The 22,356-nt window shown below is 34.5% G+C and overlaps 2 protein-coding genes and 1 pseudogene across 3 annotated transcripts; all 3 read right to left on the bottom strand.

The window, feature by feature from the left end:
- Window positions 1-3,196: 3,196 nt before the first annotated feature.
- Window positions 3,197-6,081, bottom strand: LOC107629914 (G-type lectin S-receptor-like serine/threonine-protein kinase At2g19130). Its single transcript, XM_016332856.3, has one exon. The coding sequence runs from the start codon at window positions 5,875-5,877 to the stop codon at window positions 3,385-3,387; it is 2,493 nt and encodes an 830-aa protein (XP_016188342.1). The 5' UTR covers window positions 5,878-6,081; the 3' UTR covers window positions 3,197-3,384.
- A 3,397-nt stretch (window positions 6,082-9,478) lies between these two features.
- LOC107629916 (G-type lectin S-receptor-like serine/threonine-protein kinase At2g19130 pseudogene) lies at window positions 9,479-12,177 on the bottom strand (annotated as a pseudogene). The gene has a single exon (XR_015907624.1). The product of XR_015907624.1 is annotated as a G-type lectin S-receptor-like serine/threonine-protein kinase At2g19130 pseudogene (transcript).
- A 1,103-nt stretch (window positions 12,178-13,280) lies between these two features.
- LOC107629917 (DNA repair metallo-beta-lactamase family protein) lies at window positions 13,281-16,274 on the bottom strand. The gene is made up of 4 exons (XM_016332858.3): window positions 15,923-16,274; window positions 15,156-15,364; window positions 14,684-14,791; window positions 13,281-14,331 (listed from the first exon to the last, which is right to left on the bottom strand). Exons 1-4 carry the CDS (start codon window positions 16,212-16,214, stop codon window positions 13,600-13,602), a joined length of 1,341 nt encoding a protein of 446 aa, XP_016188344.1. The 5' UTR covers window positions 16,215-16,274; the 3' UTR covers window positions 13,281-13,599.
- Window positions 16,275-22,356: the final 6,082 nt, after the last annotated feature.

Below are 22,356 nucleotides of genomic sequence, written 5' to 3'. Positions count from 1 at the left end.
TGGTATAGAGGTGTTATAAAAATTAAAAAATGAGGCTACGCGGCCCACGGTGGGCGCCAAATGTTCTTGCAAGGATGCTCTCTCCGAGCTATAGGTAGGCCTTGCGCGAGCTCCGATGCGTCTGTCAGTCCTCACTCAGATGAGACTATCCTCGTGAACTCGAACCCGAGCATGGTACCTGCAAAAGGGACTCCGACGCCCAAGTCAGTAAGAGATTACTTGCTTAAAGAGGTATACGATCAATGAGTTATGTATTTTGTTCAGTGTGTTTTGCTGTTATGCCTCTTGGTTGATTTATAGGCTCTTTCGTTGAATTATTCTCCGAGCCGTTGGTTGCAACTGACTCGACCCGAGATCCTTGGGAGAGTGCTGAAGTCCACATTATTGAAGGTGAGTGGGTCCGAGAATCTCAGAGTAGGTTGGTTATTGTGAATTTTGTTTTGAAATTCGGCTTGTGTAACCGAGGTATAACTTATTTATCCTGATGTATAGCGGTGCATTACAATTTTAAAGTTAAACCAATGATAACATAGCTAGTAAAAATACCCGTTGTTAATAAAAATTATTATTTTATTTTTAAATCAACATTGTTACTTAAATGTCATGAAGTATTAGCATTGTTTATATTAATGAATTTGAATATTTTATTTGCTGAAAAGTTAAAATTTTATTTTGTTGCAATATATTATATTTGATTATAATAAAAATAACAATAAAGATAAATACTTAAATAGTCTTGAGATTTTTGAGAGATAGATACGGTCAAAGATAAAATTAATTGTTTAAAATGTCAAAAATTAACTTATAAATTATAATTGATTTCGTATAATTTAAAAAAAAATCTACTTTTTTAAAAAGAAAAAATTATATTAAAAAATAATTTTTATGTAAAAAATCGATTTTTTCATACAAAACTCAGTTACTTTTTAAAATTAATTTTTATTTTTAAAATCAATTTATTGATTTTATAATCGGTTAATCGTTAATTTTATTATTTAAAATTAGTTTAGTTTATTAATCTAAACTAAATTTTTTGTTAATCAAAATCAAATTTAATTTTTTAATTAACTTTAATTATATGCAATCTTACATATTAATAACAATTTTTAAAAATAATTAGATTTACAAATTTTATTTTAATATAAATATTATTGTATAATTTTTTGGAAAAAAGACAGATAGGTCCTTGATTTTTTAAATTTTTGACAAATATATCTCTGACAAAATTTAAATACAAAAAAGTTCCTGACTTTAACAAACGGAGAACAATTTAGTCCTTCCGTCTATTTGCCTCTCATGCACTAAACGGAACTGGCTGACGTGGCTGAAACGGTGTCCAGGTATCCGTTACGGTGCCACGCTGGAAGGGGAATAAAGTTCGAAGGACAAATAAGTCTTTGACGTCATTTTGCAAATAAAGTTCGAAGGACAAATAGGTCATTGAGAATTTAGTTCATTATACTTCTATTATGCTTCTATTATGATAATTTAGTTTATAAAATTATGCTTGTATTTTAAAATCTAGTTAACTTGTTGTATTTTGCAATTTAAATTATTTGTATTAAAATTGCAGAAATTGGACTTGTTCTACTCCTTTTTTTTTTCTTAAATTACATTAGTTCAGTTTTAGTGCATTTGTGTATTATAATAGAATTTGTTAAATTGCATTAGTTCAGTTTTCATCATACCAGTGCATTAGTTAGCATGAGTTCATTTATGCATCAAGTTAGCATTAGTTCATTTGTGCTTCATTCATGTATTAAGTTAGCATTAGTGCATTTGTATATTATATTAGAACTAGTATTTTTATCCATAATAACATTACGAGAATAATTTTTTTTAAAACTATAGTTCACTTTGTTCTAACAGTATAAACTATGCATGACACAAAAAATTTATAAAATCAAACTACTTTTACAAAAAAGTCGTAAGTTGACAAAAGTCTCTGGCTAAGAAGACCAAAATATCTGCAGATAAAAAATTAAATAATAAGATTTTTAGTTATTATTTTATATGAAAAAGTCTAATTTTTTATTAATAATTAATTTTAACATTCGTTATCTAAAATTTAAAATAATTTAATGTGTATACTTTTACATTTAAAATATTTTAATTGTAAAAAAATATCGAATGACATATTTTGATTTGTCAAATTACTAATATAAAATATAATTATATATAGAGTAAAAATAGTAGAGAGAAATAGAAAAATGGAGAGAGATAGATGAGAGAATTTAGGAAAGGAGTTTATTAATTTTGAAAAAAAAAATACTTTCTCTCAATTTTAATAAGAGTGTCATGTGACATATTTGATTATTAAATTAGATAGTAATATATGATACATATAGAAGAATAATGAACTAAATTCTCAAGAACCTATTTGTCTTTCGAACTTTATTTACAAAATGACGTCAAGGACTTATTTGTCTTTCGAACTTTATTCTCCTTCCAGCGTAGCACCGTAACGGACACCTGAACACCGTTTCAGCCACGTCAGCCAATTCCGTTTGGTGTATGAAAGGCAAATAGACGGAAAGACTAAATTGTCCTCCGTTTATTAAAATCATGAACTTTTTTATATTTAAATTTTGTCAAGGATGTATTTGTCAAAAATTTAGAAAATCAAGGACCCATCCGTCTTTTTTCCTAATTTTTTTGTTAAAATTTTTTGACCCCTCCAAAAATTTCATTCAAGAGCTCCGCCACTGGCTGCAGGTTTTGGAAAGCCGGCCTACCTTTTTTCATTTATAAGCAAGAGTAAAAGACACATCATATTATGAGAAGTCATAAAATGCTGACAAAGATCAATAAGACTCGTGTATGAACGAGACACACTAACTACACTAAGATGAGACTAGAATCGTTAATTGGACTTTGCTCTAAAAAGAATGGTTGTGAGGATGAGACCTTAATCTTAAGCGCCTCTGAAATTTGAACCAAATGATCTTCTTTCCCCAGAGTGTTAATCCCAATAATAATATCATGCTCAGGATGGGAAGCAATTATATCAATAACCTGAAATGAGAAATCAAATAACAACCAAAACATATTGAGCAGCAATAAAAGTTTATAGAGTATGCAACTATGCCTGAATTTTCACTGAAATCAATTATGAGCAAAACTTTTGCTTATCTATTTTAATCCTGAAGATCATTTTCACATTATTCCTAGCCATTGAAATAAACCATACCAAAACATTATTTTTTCATACCAAAACATATATAACCAAGAATACTTTAAGGTGACATTATTTTTTCATATACAAGCATAATGTTGGGTAAAAGTTCCTCAGTGTACAAACTACTAACCGAACCACTTAATAGTTAATACAATTGACACCACAAAATCAAAGCATAGCTATTGTAACCAATAAACTTAGTACTCCTAATCTTGCTGTTGCTGGCTTGTAGAAGACACATTGCTTTTGGCTTGAGAAGAAGTTGTGGAGACATTGCTTTTGGCTTGTGAACTCTGTGTAGAGCTTGAATCAGTGAAGAAAACAATGTGTTCTTGGTTCTCAACAAATGCCTGTAGTGACCTTGGAACTGGAGGAAAAGAAGCATCCAAAAGCCCTTCAAGAATTTGAACAACTTGACCCATGGAAGGCCTTTGAGCCTCATCATCTTGTACGCACCAGGAAGCAACTTTGATCACTCTAACCACCTCATCAATCTCAGCATTTCCCTCCAACTTTGGGTCCAATAGGTCAAGAACATTGCCACCTTGGTTCACCGTGTAGGCCGCAGTTGTAGGGAAGAATCGGACTTGTCCATCTTCTGACGGCTCGGAGTTCCTCCTACCTGACACCAATTCAAATAGCATCATTCCATAGCTGTATACATCTGCTTTCGCTGTTATAGGCACTCCGGAAATCCACTCCGGCGCAAGGTATCCCCTTGTTCCTCTCATTGTTGTAAGGACTCTGCTGAAGTCCCTTCCCACAAGCTTTGCTAGGCCGAAATCTGCCACTTTCGGACAAAATTCGGCGTCTAAGAGTATGTTTTCCGGCTTCACATCGCAGTGTATGATGCAATCTCTGCACTTCTCGTGGAGATAAGTTAGTCCCCTGGCTGTCCCAAGTGCGATTTGGTACCTTGTTTTCCAATCCAACCCCTTGGAGTCCTTCTCATGAAACAAACTTGAATCTAAAGAGCCATTAGGCATGAAATCGTAGACTAGAAGCTTCCTTGTGCCTTGGGAGCAGAAGCCGCGGAGCCTAACAAGATTCACATGCTGGACTGTCCCAATTGTGCTAACTTCCGTCCGGAACTGCTTCTCGCCTTGGCTGATGCTCTCAAGCTTCTTCACTGCTATGACACTGGAATCAGACAGTGTTCCTTTGAAAACAGAACCAAATCCTCCTCCTCCAAGTTTCTCAGAGAAGTTCTTTGTCGCATTTTGCAAATCTCTGTATGCAAAAGCCACCAAAGAACCCTCCATGGTTGTCCCGGTTTGAATTCGCCTCCTTCTCCTCACCAAGAAACAGATAAGGGCTGCAAGGACTACCACTATGGCGCCAACGCCACCTGCGACTGCGCCGATTATTGTCCCCTTGTTGCTCTTACTATCATGAAATTCAGAAGCAGCAAGCCTTAAAAACAAGGTTTGTCCACTGCTATCTCCTTGAGTAAGCTGCTGAAGATTCAAGAGATCACCCTTCCAAACCGAACAACCTTTACTGTTAAAGGCGTAAGCAGTGCAAGAACATTGGTTCAAGCAGGATGAAGCACATTCCTCTGCATTCCCTGCACTCAAAGCTACAGAATTATTAGGCACTGCCATGTTTGGAAACGCCATAAACCTGTCCTTTGCACCACTGTTAGGATTCGCCGTCTCGCATTGGAACTTTGTTCTTCTCTTGCATCCACTTGAGTAATCCTCTAAGTTCCAGTTAGATGAATTACTTGGGTCATAGCCTGTCAAACAAGTACAGTAAGGCATAGAATTCTCAGTACAGCTCCCAAACGCGCCGCAGAAGGTGTAAACCTCACACTGCTGCCTTGGTTGAGACCAAAACAAGTTCCAATTCTGTGTATTGTCCAGCCATGAAAGCTGCTTGATCTGCCCGGAGACATCCATCACGAACCGCGAAAGAATCGAAGAGTTATACACCGTGTAAGTGAAGTAAGCCTCATCAGCTTCATCATGGAAGGAGAAATTGTAGATGTAATTCAACCTCATTTCGGGCACCCCGCTGAAAATTTGACCATTCCAAGCTCCACTAGTCCAATATTCTTCAGTTTTGTTCCAAAGGATCAAGTAAGCTTTGCTTCCTTTAGGGTCTAGTTCCAAAGAGAACAATCCTGTTCCAGGATCTTGAGTGTTCTTCCAAGAAGTTAGGTACTGAGGTTTACCAGTTTTTTTATCAAGCTTAATTTTGCCACCAGGAAGCCATGTATCTGTGGGATGATCAAAACTTTGCCATAGAGATTCTGATTCTGAAGGATTAGGCTTATCACTCAATATAAGATTCCCAGAATCTAAGAGCACAGCAGCTCTAGAATCTGAGTTGGAAGGACTTAAATTTGTTGACCAAACTTGTTTTTGGGATTCATCTAAGAGTACTAAATTCCCCTTAGATATTGTTAATTTGGCAGAATTTTTATCAGAAACTGGGTTATCTCTATTTGCTACCCAAACATAGGTTCTTTGTGAGACTCTTTTTTTGTACCACATGCCTATGTAGTAGATAGAGGCGTTACCTGGTTTGAAGAAACCCAGTTCAAAGTTTTCATCTTTGGAGACAAGAGTTTGGTCACCGGAGAGAGATTGGTTTGAAGTGATTGAGGTTAAAGCTGCATGGGAATTGTGAGGGTGAAAAAAGAAGCATATGGTTATGGTGGTTAAAAGAGAAAGCCTGAGCCATGGGCTCTTCATATTGTTTTTTGAAACTATGGCTTTTCACAAGCTGCTTGGAGAATTTGCTATTGCCATTGAAGAGTTTTATTGAGGGGATTTAGAAGAGAAAAGGTTAGAATTATTGATTTGAGTGTGGAATGGGTCTCGGAGAGAAATGGACTTGGACTTGGTCTTTGTTTTGTGTGTGTGTGTGTGTGTGTGTGTGTGTGTGAAAGTGAATAGCTTCTGTATTTGATTTTGTTTGTGTTCTCTTCAAGTCAACAAAGACTTCACTTGTGGAATTGACCATTCTGCCACTTCTGGCCTAGAAAATATTGCATTTTATTTCTAGCAGACTTTATGCCGTGAATGTTGTGGTGATTATTTTGAACTTTGAACCTTCTTTATGCATAATATATAATATTTATATATTATATATATTCATTTTATCTCTTCTTATTTTTGTTTTTATCATAAAGTAAGTGTTATTTTTAAATTTTAAAAAAATATTAATTAATTTTTTATATTATATCCTTTATTATTAAATGAGCAAGAGAAAATGGAAAAAAAGAATAATAGAGATGCCTTTATCTTTTTTTAGTAATTGTTTAAATTTTTAATAAAGGATAATTATTGTCTCAAATATTATGCATAAGTAAAAAAAAAAAAATTTTCAGTGACTAATCCAAAAATTTTAAGCAGTAAAAAAATATATATAACACATAAGAATATCAGATTATACATAACTTGAAGTATATTACTAAAGATTAAATAATATATTAATTAAAGTTCCATGTGTTGTTTTTATAACATGAAAATATTAAATAATCTTTATGTTGACAACGTGATTAAATGACTCTCTTAATATTTATTACCAAATAATTATTCAACTATTCGTTTATTATCCAAATTTGTTTGCATACTGTCAGTAAAACGTCACTTTCTTACAATTACAAAGTTTATTTGAATATTCATTTAAATGTGGAAATGACTATTTATTTGTTGATATAAAAAAAAAAGGTTCTTCCACTAATTCAGTTGGTGTAAGTAAGACTAAAGATGATTTTTTAAAATAAAAAAGAACCCTTAGGTAGACGTATAAATACTTTATTATTTTAACTAGCTTTTAGAAATGATTATTAATTCAAATTATATTTAAGAATTAATTATCAAAACACATATGTATGCAGTACAATGTTCTTTGGTTTATTATTCAATGTCAAAGTTGAGTTACAAAAAATTTCTCAAGAATATAAAATGAGGCGAATAAAATTTATACATCTGTCTGTTTGAATATTAAAACTAATGTAGTATATATCATTTCTAAAGAAAAAAAGTGATGAAATTTTTTTCCAATTAATAGGTTTCATATATTTATTTATTCTGGTTATGCAACTATGTTTGAGGAGACTTGGTAAATGAAAAATTGGAAAGGATGGAGACATGGAATGGCAGCCTATTTCATTTTCGTTTTCAAATACAAATTAGATGGTTTTTTTTTTTTTTTGGTGTCGATACAAAGTAGATGTTACGTCATACAAATACAAATTTAAGTATTTTAATTGATAATATTTTTTTCATCCAACGTAATATACAGTACTTATGTAGTTATGTTCACACCGTCATTGCTCTCCGTTGGATTAAATACCTGGTAATCAAAGCAAGTCTGCTTAATAAAATATTTATTGGGTTTTATTTCAATAAATAATCCCACAAGATCCTGTGTCTGGTGTAGCATCCTATTCCTACAAGGTCTTTCCCAGTTAATAGTCTAACTAGACTAGACTAAAACGCTATCAAACAGATTAGACTGTATAATATAATGAATAATATTACACATTCAAATGATTTTATTAACAAGTTAAATTAAATTGATCTAATATTAATAAAAATTAGTTATAAATAGTATTATTCTAAATTTAATTATTTAATTTGGTTAGACTTAATTCATAAAAAGACTTGAATGTACAGCATTATTCAATATAATTTGAAAAAATACAGAAATCATGTTTTTTCTAAACAACTTAAATAATAAGTTAAAAAAATTAATTTTAATTTTAAAAATTAAATTTTAAATTAATTAAGTTTAATCATAATTTTAAAAATTTTTTTATTTTTGTCACAATCACTCTTTCGTAATCCTGTGTTATTGCGCCGCTGCTGTATTATGGCCCGGTGCCTCCCGTAGCTGCTATCTTGTTGCTTATTTTTTATCAACTAAGTCAAATGTTTATTTACTATATATATGCGGATAGTTCTTTTCATTCTAAAGTGGATGTATATTTGAGTATATTATTGGTATTTTACTTAATTTGTTTGATTCTGCATGCACATGCTCGTTTATTTTACTATGTATGCAGATGATTTTTTTTACTAAGATGTAGATGTTTATTTGGGTCATACCATTTGGATAAACGAAGCAAAGCAGCATGCTATGGAAATGGCGAAGACATGATGCAACGGGTGTGGAAGCAAGGAGAGAGGTGCAATGTTGGAGCAGTGGCGGAACAAGGCCTCTGACTTGGCGACTGTGCGACGTCACGGAGGGGAGAAGAAGGCGCGCAGCAGCAGCATTGCTTGCAAGGAGAACAGGGGCGGCGCGACGTATAGTTAAAGAAGGTGCAGCGGCGGCATCAGTTGCAGGGAGGACAGGCACGGTGCGACATATGGGAGAAGAATCAGTTAGTGGGACAGCGGCAGTGAAGTGTGTTGGTAATGGCGTGACAGAAAAGGAGGAGCAAAGCGGTTGCGGTAAAAGGAGAGAAAGGTGGAAGGTGAGAGGCTAGGTTTGTGGTGGATAAATGGGGTAGAATGTTTTTTTATTTTAGTGAGATTGAAGTACAACCCATTGTTTACATCGTACCCATATTGTTTATCTAGCAAAATTATATAAATTTATATAATAATAAAAGTTTAATATTTGAAAAAAACTCTATTTTGTTTGAAAATTACTAAAAGAAATATGTTAAATTGATACTTAAATGAATATATATATTTTTGTACTTTATTTGTAGAATTCATTATTTCATTATATAATAACTTTAATTTAATGCAACTAACATAAAACACAACAACAGTTAGAAGTATAATAGAGTTAAGAATCCAAGAGAGGTGCAATAACTAAGATTTTAAATTTTCAAGAATGCTAGAAATTTTCTTGATGCAAGTACCTGCAAAATAGACAAGTGGAAACAATCTTAGAGCAAGTGAAAAATGAGCTTTATGCTTATATCAAGTTCAAAATGATTCTTAATGAGTTGATATGTGAATTATATTGTATCAGCTGATTTAGATTCTATTCCACTGATAAATTTTCCTGGCACATGACTCATGAGCAAGTGAATGTTTCTCTAAATATACATTTAAAATTAAATACTTATGACTAAACTTTTTCTTGACTTGGTATTCTTTCGTAGTCTGATGGTATTTTAAATGCTGTTGCATTTAATTCTTCGATTCCAATAGCTAAATGGAACCAAACTTTTCAAACTATTTTCCATGACCCGGGTGCAACTTATGTTTGTTTTAGTTCTTTGATACCAATAGTAGTCAAGTTATGTGAGAGGGAAGAGAGTAATTTTTCGGCAAGAAAATTGAGAAAATATTGATACATGGTAAAGAGACTGCAAAATATCAGAGATTCACAGGCATTCATATATGATATAACATTCATTCTAATGGCAAAGTTTACATTCATATTCATATTACAAGTACAACTGAAAAGTTCATGTTTCATAGCATTTCCCTTGGCCTAAGAGGAGGTTGTGGAGCTTTTCATATGTGAACTCTGATTAGAGCCTGATTCAATGAAGAAAACTGTAGTTTCTTGGTTCTCAAGAAAGGCTTGTAGGAATATTGGCACAGGAGGAAAAGCCACATCTAACACACCATCAAGGATGTGAACTACCTGACTCATGGATGGCCTATGAATCTCATCATCTTGGACACACCAAGAAGCGATTTTGATGACTCGAATGACCTCTTCGATGTTAGCATTTCCCTTCAACTTTGGATCCAAAAGGCTAAGCACATTGCCGCCTTCGCTTGCTGTTTTTGCCGCCCATGTAGGGAAGAACCTAACTTGTCCATCTTCTGGGGGATCTGAGTTCCTCTTACCGGACACAAACTCGAACAGCATCATTCCATAACTATAGACATCGGCTTTGGCAGTTACAGGCACCCCAGAATTCCATTCTGGAGCGAGGTATCCCCTTGTTCCTCTCATGGTTGTTAGGACCTGGCCAACTTCCCTTCCAACCAGCTTTGCAAGGCCAAAATGTGCCACTTTTGGACAAAAATCAGCATCTAAAAGAATGTTTTCCGGCTTCACGTCGCAGTGTATGATGCAGTCTCTACACTTCTCATGGAGATAAGCCAGTCCTCTAGCTGTCCCAAGAGCAATTTGGTACCTTTCTTTCCATTCCAACACCTTGGACTTGAATCCCTTCTCATGAAACAAGTTTGAATCCAAGGAGCCATTTGGCATGTAATCATAGACTAGAAGTTTTCTAGTACCTTCGGAACAGAATCCGCGGAGCCTAACCAGATTGATATGCTGGACTGTCCCAATTGTGCTCACTTCTGTCCGGAACTGTTTCTCACTTTGGCTAATGTTTTCGAGCTTCTTCACTGCTATGACACTTGAATCTGGCAGTGTCCCCTTGAAGACAGAACCAAAACTTCCTCCTCCCAATTTATCTGAGAAATTCATTGTAGCAATTTGCAAATCTCTGTATCCAAATGTCTTCAATGAGCCTTCAACCAACGTTCCTGATTGAACTTGTCTCCTTCTCCTCACCAAGAAAAATAGAGTAAGTGCTAGGATAATCACCATGCCACCAATAGCACCTGCAACAGCACCAATGGTTCTCCTCTTGCTGCTCTTAGGATCATCAAATTCAGATGCTGCAAGCTTGAGAAACATGGTTTCTCCGTTACTATCATCTTGAGAAAGCTGCTGCAAATTCAAGAGGTCACCATTCCAAATTACACAACCTTTATTGCCATATGCATATACTGTGCAAGAACAGTCCTCTAAGCAAGTTGAAGCGCATTCCTCTGCATCCCCAGCACTTACATGTTGTGCAGGTGAAGGCAATCCCATGTTTGGAAATGCCATAAACCTGTCCTTTGCACCACCATTAGGATTCGCCGTCTCGCATTGGAACTTTGTTCTTCTCTTGCATCCACTTGAGTAATCCTCTAAGTTCCAGTTAGATGAATTACTTGGCTCATAGCCTGTCAAACAATTACAGTAAGGCATAGAATTCTCAGTACAACTCCCAAACGCGCCGCAGAAGGTGTAAACCTCACACTGATGCCTTGGTTCAGACCAAAACAAGTTCCAATTCTGTGTATTGTCCAGCCACGAAAGCTGCTTGATCTGCCCGGAGACATCCATCACGAGCCGCGAAAGAATCGAAGAGTTATACACCGTGTAAGTGAAGTAAGCCTCATCAGGTTCATCATGGAAGGAGAAATTGTAGATGTAATTCAACCTCATTTCAGGCACCCCGCTGAAAATTTGACCATTCCAAGGTCCACTAGTCCAATATTCTACAGTTTTGTTCCAAAGGATCAAGTAAGCTTCGCTTCCTTTAGGGTCTAGTTCCAAAGAGTACAAGCCCGTACCCGGATCTTCGGTGCTCTTCCATGAAGTGAGATATTGAGGCTTCTTGGTTTTGTTATCAAGCTTAAGTTTGGCTCCAGGAAGGAATGTATCTGTTGGATGATCAAAACTTTGCCATAGAGAATTTGATTCTGATGGATTAGGCCTATCACTCAGTATAAGATTCCCATTATCTAGAAGCACAGCTACTAAAGAATCTAAGTTTGGAGAATTCAAATTTGTTGACCAAACTTGATTTTGGGACTGATCCAAGAGTACTAAGTTACCCTTAGATATTGTCAACTTTGCAGAATTTTTATCAGAAACTGGGTTATCTCTATTTGCTACCCAAACATAGGTTCTTTGAGAGACTCTTTTTTTGTACCACATTCCTATGTAGTAGTTAGAGGAGTTACCTGGTTTGAAGAAACCCAATTCAAAATTTTCATCTTTGGAGACAAGTGTTTGATCACCACTGAGAGATTGGTTTGCAGTGATTGAAATCAAAGCTGCATGGGAATTGTAAGGGTGAAAAGAGAAGCATATGATGATGAAAAGAGAAAGCAAGAAGCATGGCTCCATCATGTTGTTGAAACAATATGGCATGTCACAAGTTACCATGGAGAAGACGCTAATTTCAGATTATTATGGTTAGAGGGTTTGAACTATGAAGAGTTGAATGGGTCAGAGCAATGACTTGTATTATGTCCCGAGTGTGGAAAATTGAACATTCTCTGGTCATTAAGTCAACACTTCTGGCTGGGTATTCAATTTCTCGCGGAGTTCATGTGTGGACTATGGACATATTGATTAAATATTTAAATTACGTTCATGATGAAAAAGATGTTATGCATTTTTCTGTTACATGAGACAGTTCCTGATAAAATTTTGTTAAGGTTGAAAGGAAAGTAAAAGAACGAAGAAATTACATAATTACAAAAAAAAAAATTGTTTGAATATTAAAAATAATATAATAAAATTCTCATAAAAACAATCATGATAAGGCAGCGTGCTTTGACCGTCACCGAAACCGTGGAGTCCTGCACACACTGGATTTATTATTATTATTATTACAACACACTGGATTTATTATTATTATTATTGTTAACGGTTTAATTTATTGCTTACAACAAAGCATGACAACTACAACTTGTGGTCAATACTGTTGTAAACTAAATAAAGAAGATAAAATAGATATAAAATAAAAAAATATAAATAAATAATTTTAATATTAATATTTATTAATATAATTATCTCAATATAATAGAGATGATTTATATATATCTATTAATATATATATCAATTTATTTGTAAAAGAGAAAAAAAAAGAATAATGACTTTTCCTATTTATATAGGTGACAAACCTTGGTTTTCAACCTTTATTAATTTTAAATATATCTAAAAATAATTCCTTCAATATATGAAGTTTAGCCGCCCAATTTATAAATGTACATCCACTTTATTTTTATCACAATAAATACCATTTTTGTTTTTCAAAGCTGATCAAATCAAAACTCCACTTCAAAATAAGTACATGATTTAAACAATTTTTACTTTATCATTAATTAAAAAATAGGATTAAATAGAACACAAAAAGAGTTCAAATTAACAATAAAAGCTAACGCATAACAAAAACATGGGGATTATAACTATTTAACTTTTGTTGTTAATAATTATAACTATTTACAACTCTTCTAAAGAATAGTTTTGCGTTCATCAGATTTCTTAAACTAAAGACTCGGCTTGACAGAGATAAGATTTATAGGAGGGTTGCGCTTAAATAGTTTACAGTATTCAGGTTTTATTTAACAAATATTTCATTCATCATTATGCGTGATTTCAGATTTGTGTAGCAGTAGGCAGTAGCACCTCAAAATTATATATAACATTGTCCATTAAATCAATTGACAACCTCATCTTAACATTTTTACCACAATTTCTTTTGCATCTAGAGAGAATAAGGCTACATCCAAAAGGAGTGCACAGATTCATCGAGAACCGTATACTGATGATCATATAAACTTGCTATTGACAGACCTTTCAAAATGTACAACGAAAATTTACCAAGCTGTGTCAAGGAGCATGTTGACCATACCTTGCACCGTTAACTTCAGCTGTGGCACTGACCATGCATATCCAATTTCCTTTGTCGTCTATTCCACTTGATTTCCATCACTGTCGGTCTTTAGATCAGCACTTATATCCGGAATTTTCGCACCCTTGCGCACTTTTCTCAGTATACTATGCTTGCTCAAACGAATTCGCTTAAGCCTGGCCTTCAAAGTCATGCTTCTCTTTCTCACCAACTCAGCATTATAAGAACCTGATGGTTTTTTGTTGCTCCCAGCTACTTTAGCTCTAGCTTTCCTTTTAAGCTTGCTATTCAACACTTCTGAAGGACGGTTGCCTTGACAAAGTAGACCGAGGTAGTACATAGGTTCAATATAACATGATGAAGAAGACACAATGCCCTTCAGGTTTTTTGGCCTGATAAGCTTCACAAAATCCATTATCTCTGCAAAATTTGAATGATCAGAGTATGGAACAGTAAATATGTACTTGTGAAGCTTCTCGGGAGGTCCTCCTATATCCCCTGTTGGCTCGTACTCATCGTCGTCTTCACTCCATTCTGCTTTCTTACATCGAGCTGTCAAATGTGCACGTGAAATACACTTGGTCTTCGGAGGGGATTTCTTTACCCATGGAAGACCTGATGGCATAATACCTATGGTTGGGCACTTAATTCTGTTCAGTTCCTCTAAAGTTTCAACATTAAAGCTATACTGAGGAACAGCTCTCACTCTAGTAATACTTGTGTTGATTGTAAAGTTATCATAGAAACCAAGAAGATCCATAGTCCACATTCGCTCTGGCCACACCCAAATCTGCAATCGAAAATGAAGCCAAACCAATCAAGAGGAAACTAAAATAGAATGCTAACTCCAAACTGTAGCAACCAAAAACTGCAAAAACTTTGTATGAGATAAGCATAATAAATTGATACTGCATAGATACAACAAAAACAGAAGCAAGCATGTTGCTAACATATATGCTTTGGTTGTAGACATGTAGATAAATATTCAGAGCAAGGGTGCAAGAGACATCATATTGTAACAAATCATAAAATGCTGCACAAATCGGCAACTTCCATGTGTATGAAAGAGCCACACTAACTGCACTAACACGAGTAAAATCATTGATTGAAACTTGCTCTAAGAATGGCTGTGAGGAAGAGACCTTAATCTTAAGCGCCTCTGAAATTTGAACCAAAAGATCTTCTTTTCCCAGAGTGTTAATCCCAATAATAACATCATGGTCAGGATGAGAAGTAATGATATCAATAACCTGAAATAAGAAATCAAATAACAACCAAGATATATTGAGCAGCAATAAAAACTTGAGAGTATGCAACTATGCATGAATTTCACTGAAATCTATTATGAGCAACACTTGTCTGACCTATGTAATCCTGAACATCATTTTCACATTATTTCCGACCATTGAAATAACCGATACCAAAATGTATACATATATAACCAAGAATATGTAACATGTTCATCCATTTAATCAATTTCGGTTTTCTCAAGTATCTCTTATATCATTCATTGGTTCCAGTTCTCTTCATTTTTTTTTTTTTTTTTTGTGTTCAGCAAATATCATTTTAGTTATCATTTTCAATTGTTATGCATGGAAGTGGAGTCTGCCATACCTGCTGAGCTGCAACTTGGCGATTTGGAAAATCATAGATAGGATTACAATACGTGTTGTCAAGGTAAACCACATCCACCTTATCATCCTTGATAGCACCCGCAAGCATCTCCTTTGCCTTCGCAGCCCTCTCACAACCCACCTCCCATCGAAAATCCCCCGTGTACAGCATGCACCCAAACTCGCCACGAAACAGCAACATAACCGAACCTTAACCAAAACAACCAAACCAAACCCATACAATGTCCTCAAACACGAGAATTAAAACAGTCTTCAAAAAGGGTCCATTCAATACAAATTCCAGTCCGCTGCCCTGATTTCCAGTTCCCTTCCATGTTCCACGTTGAAAATTTCACGGCTAGGGTATAGTTGGTTCAGAAGTGAAAATGGAATAGGGATTTTCATGGAAGAGCTCCATTACATGAAACTCTTCCGTAAAGAGTTATAAACATAACCCTAGACAAAATTTTGCACTCAACCAATTTCACCAACTTAAAGATCCACAAATTATTTTCACGTGTCAAATTCCAAACAGTAAAACAGGTGTTACAAAGTAAAATTAAGAATGTGAAAGTCGTTATTTCTTTCGCTTGTCTGTGAATTTATACAAAATGTTTCATAGCTAACTACTAAACTGCAGATTCTCTAACATGAGCTTAACTACTCTGATAATGGAAAAGAAACGGAAGAGTTCGATCTCACTCAGAACATAAATCAAACAGTTAGAGTGCAACAGCGAAAGAAGCGAGACGGGAAAGATATGGTTACCGGGGCAGTGACAGGCATCGATTGCGATGAATTCGACGGCAGTGGGGGCGCCGGAGGAACGGGAGATGAGGTTGAGGGTTTGCCAGGTGCCGATTTCGAAGACGTGGAGGAGAGAGAGGTCGAAGTCGGAGAACTTTAAGGGAATGAGGTCAGCGGTGAAAGAGGAGCAGTAGAGAGGAGCGTGGGACCACGTGGAAGAGAGGCCTTTGGTGTGATCGGCGTGGAGGTGGGTCAGGAAGTACGCCTGGCTTCCCTTCGCCCAACGGTCCACCGATATCAGAGCTTCATCCATTGCAGAAATGGCCCAAGCAGAAGGCGGTGGTGGTGGTGGGGATGCAAACCAACAGTTTTGCGTTTTATTTATCTTCGCCTTTGGTTCTACTTTTTAATGCTTGGCTTTTTTGGCGGGAACTATTTGATTTTGGCGCCATAGTCTTCTAAGGAGAAATCAAAATTCTCTTAGGGAGAATATAATGTAAAGTTAATTACTTAATTTCATGTAAAATTGATGGTTAAATATCGTTAAATGTTTTGATAGTAACGTATTGTGTGAAACGAAAAAGTAAAAACATGCAAGCAGCTACAAAACGCAAGCTGCGATTAGCAGGTAGGGACTTCCACATCTCGAAATGTGTTCCTTATCCCCTACATACAGACATGACTAGCATTTTGATTAGTTTAGAATTCCCCCAAATGCAGGTTGCAATTGACAGGCTCCTTTGCTGTATGTACGACACGTATTGAGAAAAATGATGAAGCCGGTCTTTAAATACAAAACGGAAGAAGCAAGAGTTTCACTTATACTATGAGGGTATGTTAGAGTGAAATATTGCAGGAGGGTTGTGCATTGAGGGGTGAAAGGATTTAGGGTAAGTGTGGGAGGAAGAAGAATATAGTGAAGGTTTACAGTTTCAGTGAAGAAAAAAAAAAAGAATAGTTCGTAATTTTACCTTACTTGAAAAACATAGTATTAAATATCTAGATCATCCTTAATAGGTAAGTGTTTTTTTTTAAATTTTATAACGAATAAATATATTTATTTTTGTTTTAATTGATAATTTTATTTTTGACTTTATTATTGTTGTTGTTGTTGTTGTTGTTATTGTTGTTGAATAATTATTATTATAATTAAGTCTCTGAAAAAAATTATTATTATGATTAATATATTGTTAATTTTTTATAACATTGTTTATAATAATAATAATAATAATAATAATAATAATAATAATAATAATAATTTACTATTATTAATATATTAATAAAAACATGAAAAGTATTCTACAAATAATTTTTATGATACTGTTTATAATAACAATAATAATTTATTATTATTAATAAATTATCATTATTTTATAATAATAATAATAATAATAATAATAATAATAATAATAATAATAATAATAATTTTGGTATATATGAGTAGTTAATGTTATGATTAGTATATTATTAAATTTATGTAATAATGTTTATGATAACAATAATATTTTTTTATAATACCGTTTGTTAGAAACTATGAATATTATTATTATTATTATTATTATTATTATTATTATTATTATTATTATTATTATTGTGATATTTATTGTTGTTGCTAGTTTTTAAGGAATTATTATTATTAACTGTTATTTTTTTTTGTAGGCGATCAGAAATTTGTTGCCCAAAAAATTGATCTGCAGAGATGTTTAACGATATAGCTGCAGCGGCACTAGCAGTTGTTGGGTTTTAACATGTTTTGCGAGTAGGTGAAATGAGAAACTATTTTGCACTACTGAGTGCCTTGGTAGAACGATGGAGATCGAAAACCCACACGTTTCACCTTCTAGTCGGCGAAGTGACTATGACGCTGGAAAACATGACACATATACTTGGCCTCCCGATTAATGGGGAGCCCGTCATAAGTAGAACGGACAGCAGTCACCAGTTTTTTGTGGAGAACTGCTTTACTTGTTTTGGTCGAGAGCCCGGTCCGCACGATCACGTCTTGGGTAAAGTAAATCTTGTATGGGTCCGGCGGTGCAGAGACACCAAACCTGTGACACGTAGGAGTCCATTGCGTGGTACGTCCGGGCTCATATTTTCTGCGTGCTAGGAATGGTTGTGTTTCTAGATAAGTATACCACTTCATTGAAGTCGAAGTTTTTTCCTCTACTTCGTGATTTCCACCGGATTTCACTATACAGTTGGGGCCAGCCGGTCTGCACATCTATATAGATCGTTGTGTCGTGCATCACGATACAACTGTAAAGAGATGGATGGGCCACTCGTTCTACTTTTTGTTTGGGCGTGGGAGCGTATACTGTTTCTGACGCCTATTCCCCACTCATTCTGAATACGTGAATCCGTTGCAGACACGCTCATGAGCCTCGGTGCTCTTTCGAGTAAACAATTTGTTTAGTCGATAGAAAGTAGACCTAAAAATGGCAGATTGGCAGTCACAGGAAGGTTGCGTGCACCCTTCAGGATAGAATTTATGCACTCTACCAAGTTTGTCGTCATATGTTCCCAACGATGACCCCATCGAATGTTAACGCCCATCTCTGAACACCGATCTCATCGCACGATTGAGTATATGTCTCACCCCGCTCTTTAAGCCTTTGATAGTTTTATTATACTCCTATTCCATTCTAGGATAGCCTGTTGAGCAAACCATGCAATCATAAGCAGATGCCACAAAATTACTATGAATAAGACCATACCAGCGAATTCAAATACCTGTGTTAACCACGAGTTTATGCAAATACGGAGTCTTGAACCTCCTTAAGAAGTTGGACCCAATGTGCCTGATACAGAACATGTGCCACGCTCTTGGTGGTGACCATGCACCGTTAATACGAGCTATTGCTGCATCGTTGGAGTTATGGCAGTCAGAAATAATGCCCATGCCATCAATGGTAACAACATATCTTTGCAAATTGGTTAGGAAAATCTCCCACACGTTTGCCGTCTCACCCTCGACTATCACAAATGCAATAGGCACAATGTTTTAGTCCCATCTTGTGCAACCGCAACTAGAAGTGTACCTTTATATTTTCCGTACGGGTGTGTGTCATCAGCCTGCACCAATGGCTTGCAGTGTCTGAATGCTACAATACACGGATAGAAACTCTAAAAAACGCGATGGAGAACTCTTACACCTTGAACCTCCTCACTCTCACAGTAAATGGGAGCGTTTTTATTTGAACACAAGACCTTAACATTTTCGCAGTCATTGCTTTCAACCATACTGGCAGAATCTGGTAAGAAACTTTCCTTGCGGTACCTTACAGTGTAGTTGAACCTAGACTGAACTTCTACAATAATAGACTTTACTTTTATCGACGGATCTGCTTTAACCAATGGCCTATTAGCATCTGTAATTGTGTCTGAGTCCAACTTGGCATGATCTTGTGAAATCGTTCCCATGATGCACGTGTATTTTTCATTGTATCTCCTGATCTCCCAATTACCTTTCTTTCGAATCAAGCTAGCTCGGATAAGCCAATCTCACCCTTTACCATAACCCTTGCACTTCGCATAGAATGTCTGTGGTTCAGACTCATACACAGTGTAATCAACTCCTCTAGAGATAGTGTAACTTTTGATTGCAAATATCACCGACCCTCTATAACCAAATTCCATTCCGACACTAAACTCACTATCTTCTGCCGCAACATTGCCTTCACCTACGACATGCGAACCACCGTTATTCGGACACGGCAAATAAACTAAATGGTAATAGTAACTTTAATTAAAAACCATAACATAACCATATTCGCATACTCAGAAAATTCCGGGACATGCATGGCTTCGAGATCCAGAGTTCGCATAAAAGACGGGACACCAAAGGGGTGCTGGCTTACAATCGCATCTGCTTCATTTTGCACCGCCAAATTGTTTGTCAAGTCTCCATCCTCATTTTCGTCATCGACTTCATAGTTGGCTTCAAACTCCTCTTCATTGTCGTTGTTATCTTCTTCCCAATCTATATCCCTGAGCTCATCAACATTGACCTCCTCGCCAACTGCATCCATCCCCGTATGCTATTCGAACTCAACGTACAACTCTATCATCGGCACGTGAGTTAAGGTTTGTTGATAAATATAGAACATCTGCTGCATACTTGCATCGTCAGTGATGGACATTATTTGAAACTGTATTAACCCACCAAATACTTGTACAGGATTTCTGTACAAAATATTGCTCACCCTTTTCGAAATGTGACTTTGTATGTTCTCACAAAGACCATTTTGCAACTCTACAAAACTCACGATGCATGGAATAGCAAATGAAAATGGACGTTCACAAACAAAAGTGCTTTGTGTGTGTTTGCTATAATCTCACCGTTATAATACACTCGCAAATTTGCAATACCTTCCATAACCTCAACCTCATCTAACCCGATTTTTTGACACAACTAATTGCCAAAAAACTCACAAGTATAAAACATATGAAAGAAAGAGGAATGGGAGTAGAAGTGACTCAAGTGAGATACAACTTCGGTTGAATTGAATTTCGTATTTATAGGCAAGACTCTCGATTAAAATATTCTTTTTTATACAAAACGCAGACTGCATTTTGCAGCTTTTAAAAATATTTTTTAATTCATTTAAAATGCAACCTGCGTTTTATTATTTTAAAAAAATCTATTTTTATAACCGTAACCTGTATTTTGGACTAAAAACAAAGACAAAAAATTTTAAAAATGACAAGAAGTCATAAATGCAACTTGCGTTTTGGTTGGGTTTTATAATGGCAAAAAAATTTGAAAATGTTATACGGGCAAAACTTAGTCTGTGTTTTAGCTGACACCTATAACAATGTAAATACTTGATACAGGTCTATTGTATTGCATGACACCATAATTATTTCTATTTTAAAAATAAGCTGATTGAAAAAATAATAAAATTTTTAGTGGATAATAGACTATAACAAAATGAGCTGGTAGATAGAGCATAATGGTGGAATGTGTTGCTATTAATGCTGCTGCTTTTTAGTGCCTTTTTGCATTAGTATACCTAAAAACAAAGAAAGAAATTGATGAAATAAAAATTACATTAAATAAGAATAAAATAAAATATATTTTTTGCAGCTCTTTGTTTTGTTTCGTTAATTCTTTGTATTTTATCTAGAGTTTATTGGTTTCTTATATAGTATGATGCATGTATATTGATACGGAAATGATATGACATGAGATATTATGATACACAAATTTTAAAATTTTATAAGACACAGGGACATGCATATATATAAAATATAAATTATTTTTTATATAAATCATAATGATATTTTATTAATATTAAAATATAAATTAATTTTTAATTATTTTAAAGATAAAGTATATTTTTTGTCCTTAAAGTTTGACAAAACTTTTAAAAATACCCATAAGTTTTATTTTGTTTTAATTTTGTCCTAAAAGTTTTTTATTTGCATTAAATATACCCCTAACGGCTAATTTTTCAAAAAATTTAAGATCAATTCAACAATAATTTCATAAAAATAACCCTCAATACAAGCAAATCAAGCATAATTTTCATGCATTATTGTTAGATTGGTCTTAAATTTTTTGAAAATTTAGCCGTTGAGGTATATTTTATGCCAATCGAAATCTTTTGGGACAAAATTGAAACAAAATAAAATTTAATGGTATTTTTGAAATTTTTGTCAAACTTCAAGGATAAAAAGTATACTTTATCCTTATTTTAATATTTTATTTTAATTATATAAAGTATTTAAAATGTTTTTTATTTTGATAAATAATAATATATACTATTTCTAAATTTATTTCAATAATATATGTTAAAATTAAAATTGGACACGCTGACACGTGATGATATTTAACGTGTTCGAAGAAAAATTTTTTATTTTTTATTAAGATACGATTGGATACAACAATCACGCATGTCGAACAAGTATCGTATCGTGTCTGAAATGTGTCTACAACTCCGCATCAATAATTTAGAGAGCATTAAAGATTCCGAAAAAATTCATCTTTTGTCTCTGTCTCTTTGTTCTTTTATATATATATATATATATTGCTTTTATGTGCTTATTTTCTTTTAAGGTAAAGTATTTGATGGAGTTGCATATGAGAGTTCCATTTGATGGAACTATAAAAGATAATTAAGATTGTACCAATTCACTTTCTTATATTTATTAATAATCACCAACTTTTGAAAATTAATTTTAAATTCCAAAAGAGGGTGGTCTACAATCTGCACCTAACAACGGTCCAAAAGAGGAAAGCTTTTCTGTGATGGAGTTATCCCCAAATCCATCAGTTATAAATTCTAAAATAGCTAATGGTATTCTCTACCGAAAAAAAGTCCATTATTGCTGAGGTTCAAGAAACGCAGGGTGTTGGCAATAGAAGAGAATTCTCGGTGAAAAAGGAGATGCTGTTGTAAAATTAGTTTGCACTCAAATCAACATGTTCTGCATAGTGAACGATAGCAAAA

The sequence above is a fragment of the Arachis ipaensis genome, chromosome B3 (genome assembly GCF_059453495.1).
Source record: "Arachis ipaensis isolate K30076 ecotype BB chromosome B3, ASM5945349v1, whole genome shotgun sequence".
NCBI classification, from domain to species: Eukaryota; Viridiplantae; Streptophyta; class Magnoliopsida; order Fabales; family Fabaceae; genus Arachis; species Arachis ipaensis.
This window is presented reverse-complemented; position numbering and strand designations above follow the sequence as displayed.

Excerpts from the sequence above, each read along its gene's own strand:
- LOC107629914 (XM_016332856.3), bottom strand. The coding sequence starts at position 5,877 with ATGAAGAGCCCATGGCTCAGGCTTTCTCTTTTAACCACCATAACCATA.
- LOC107629917 (XM_016332858.3), bottom strand. The coding sequence starts at position 16,214 with ATGGATGAAGCTCTGATATCGGTGGACCGTTGGGCGAAGGGAAGCCAG. Across the intron at positions 15,365-15,922 it reads CGATGCCTGTCACTGCCCCG|GTTCGGTTATGTTGCTGTTT; the intron begins GTAACCATATCT and ends GTTTTGGTTAAG. Across the intron at positions 14,792-15,155 it reads GCCAAGTTGCAGCTCAGCAG|GTTATTGATATCATTACTTC; the intron begins GTATGGCAGACT and ends TTCTTATTTCAG.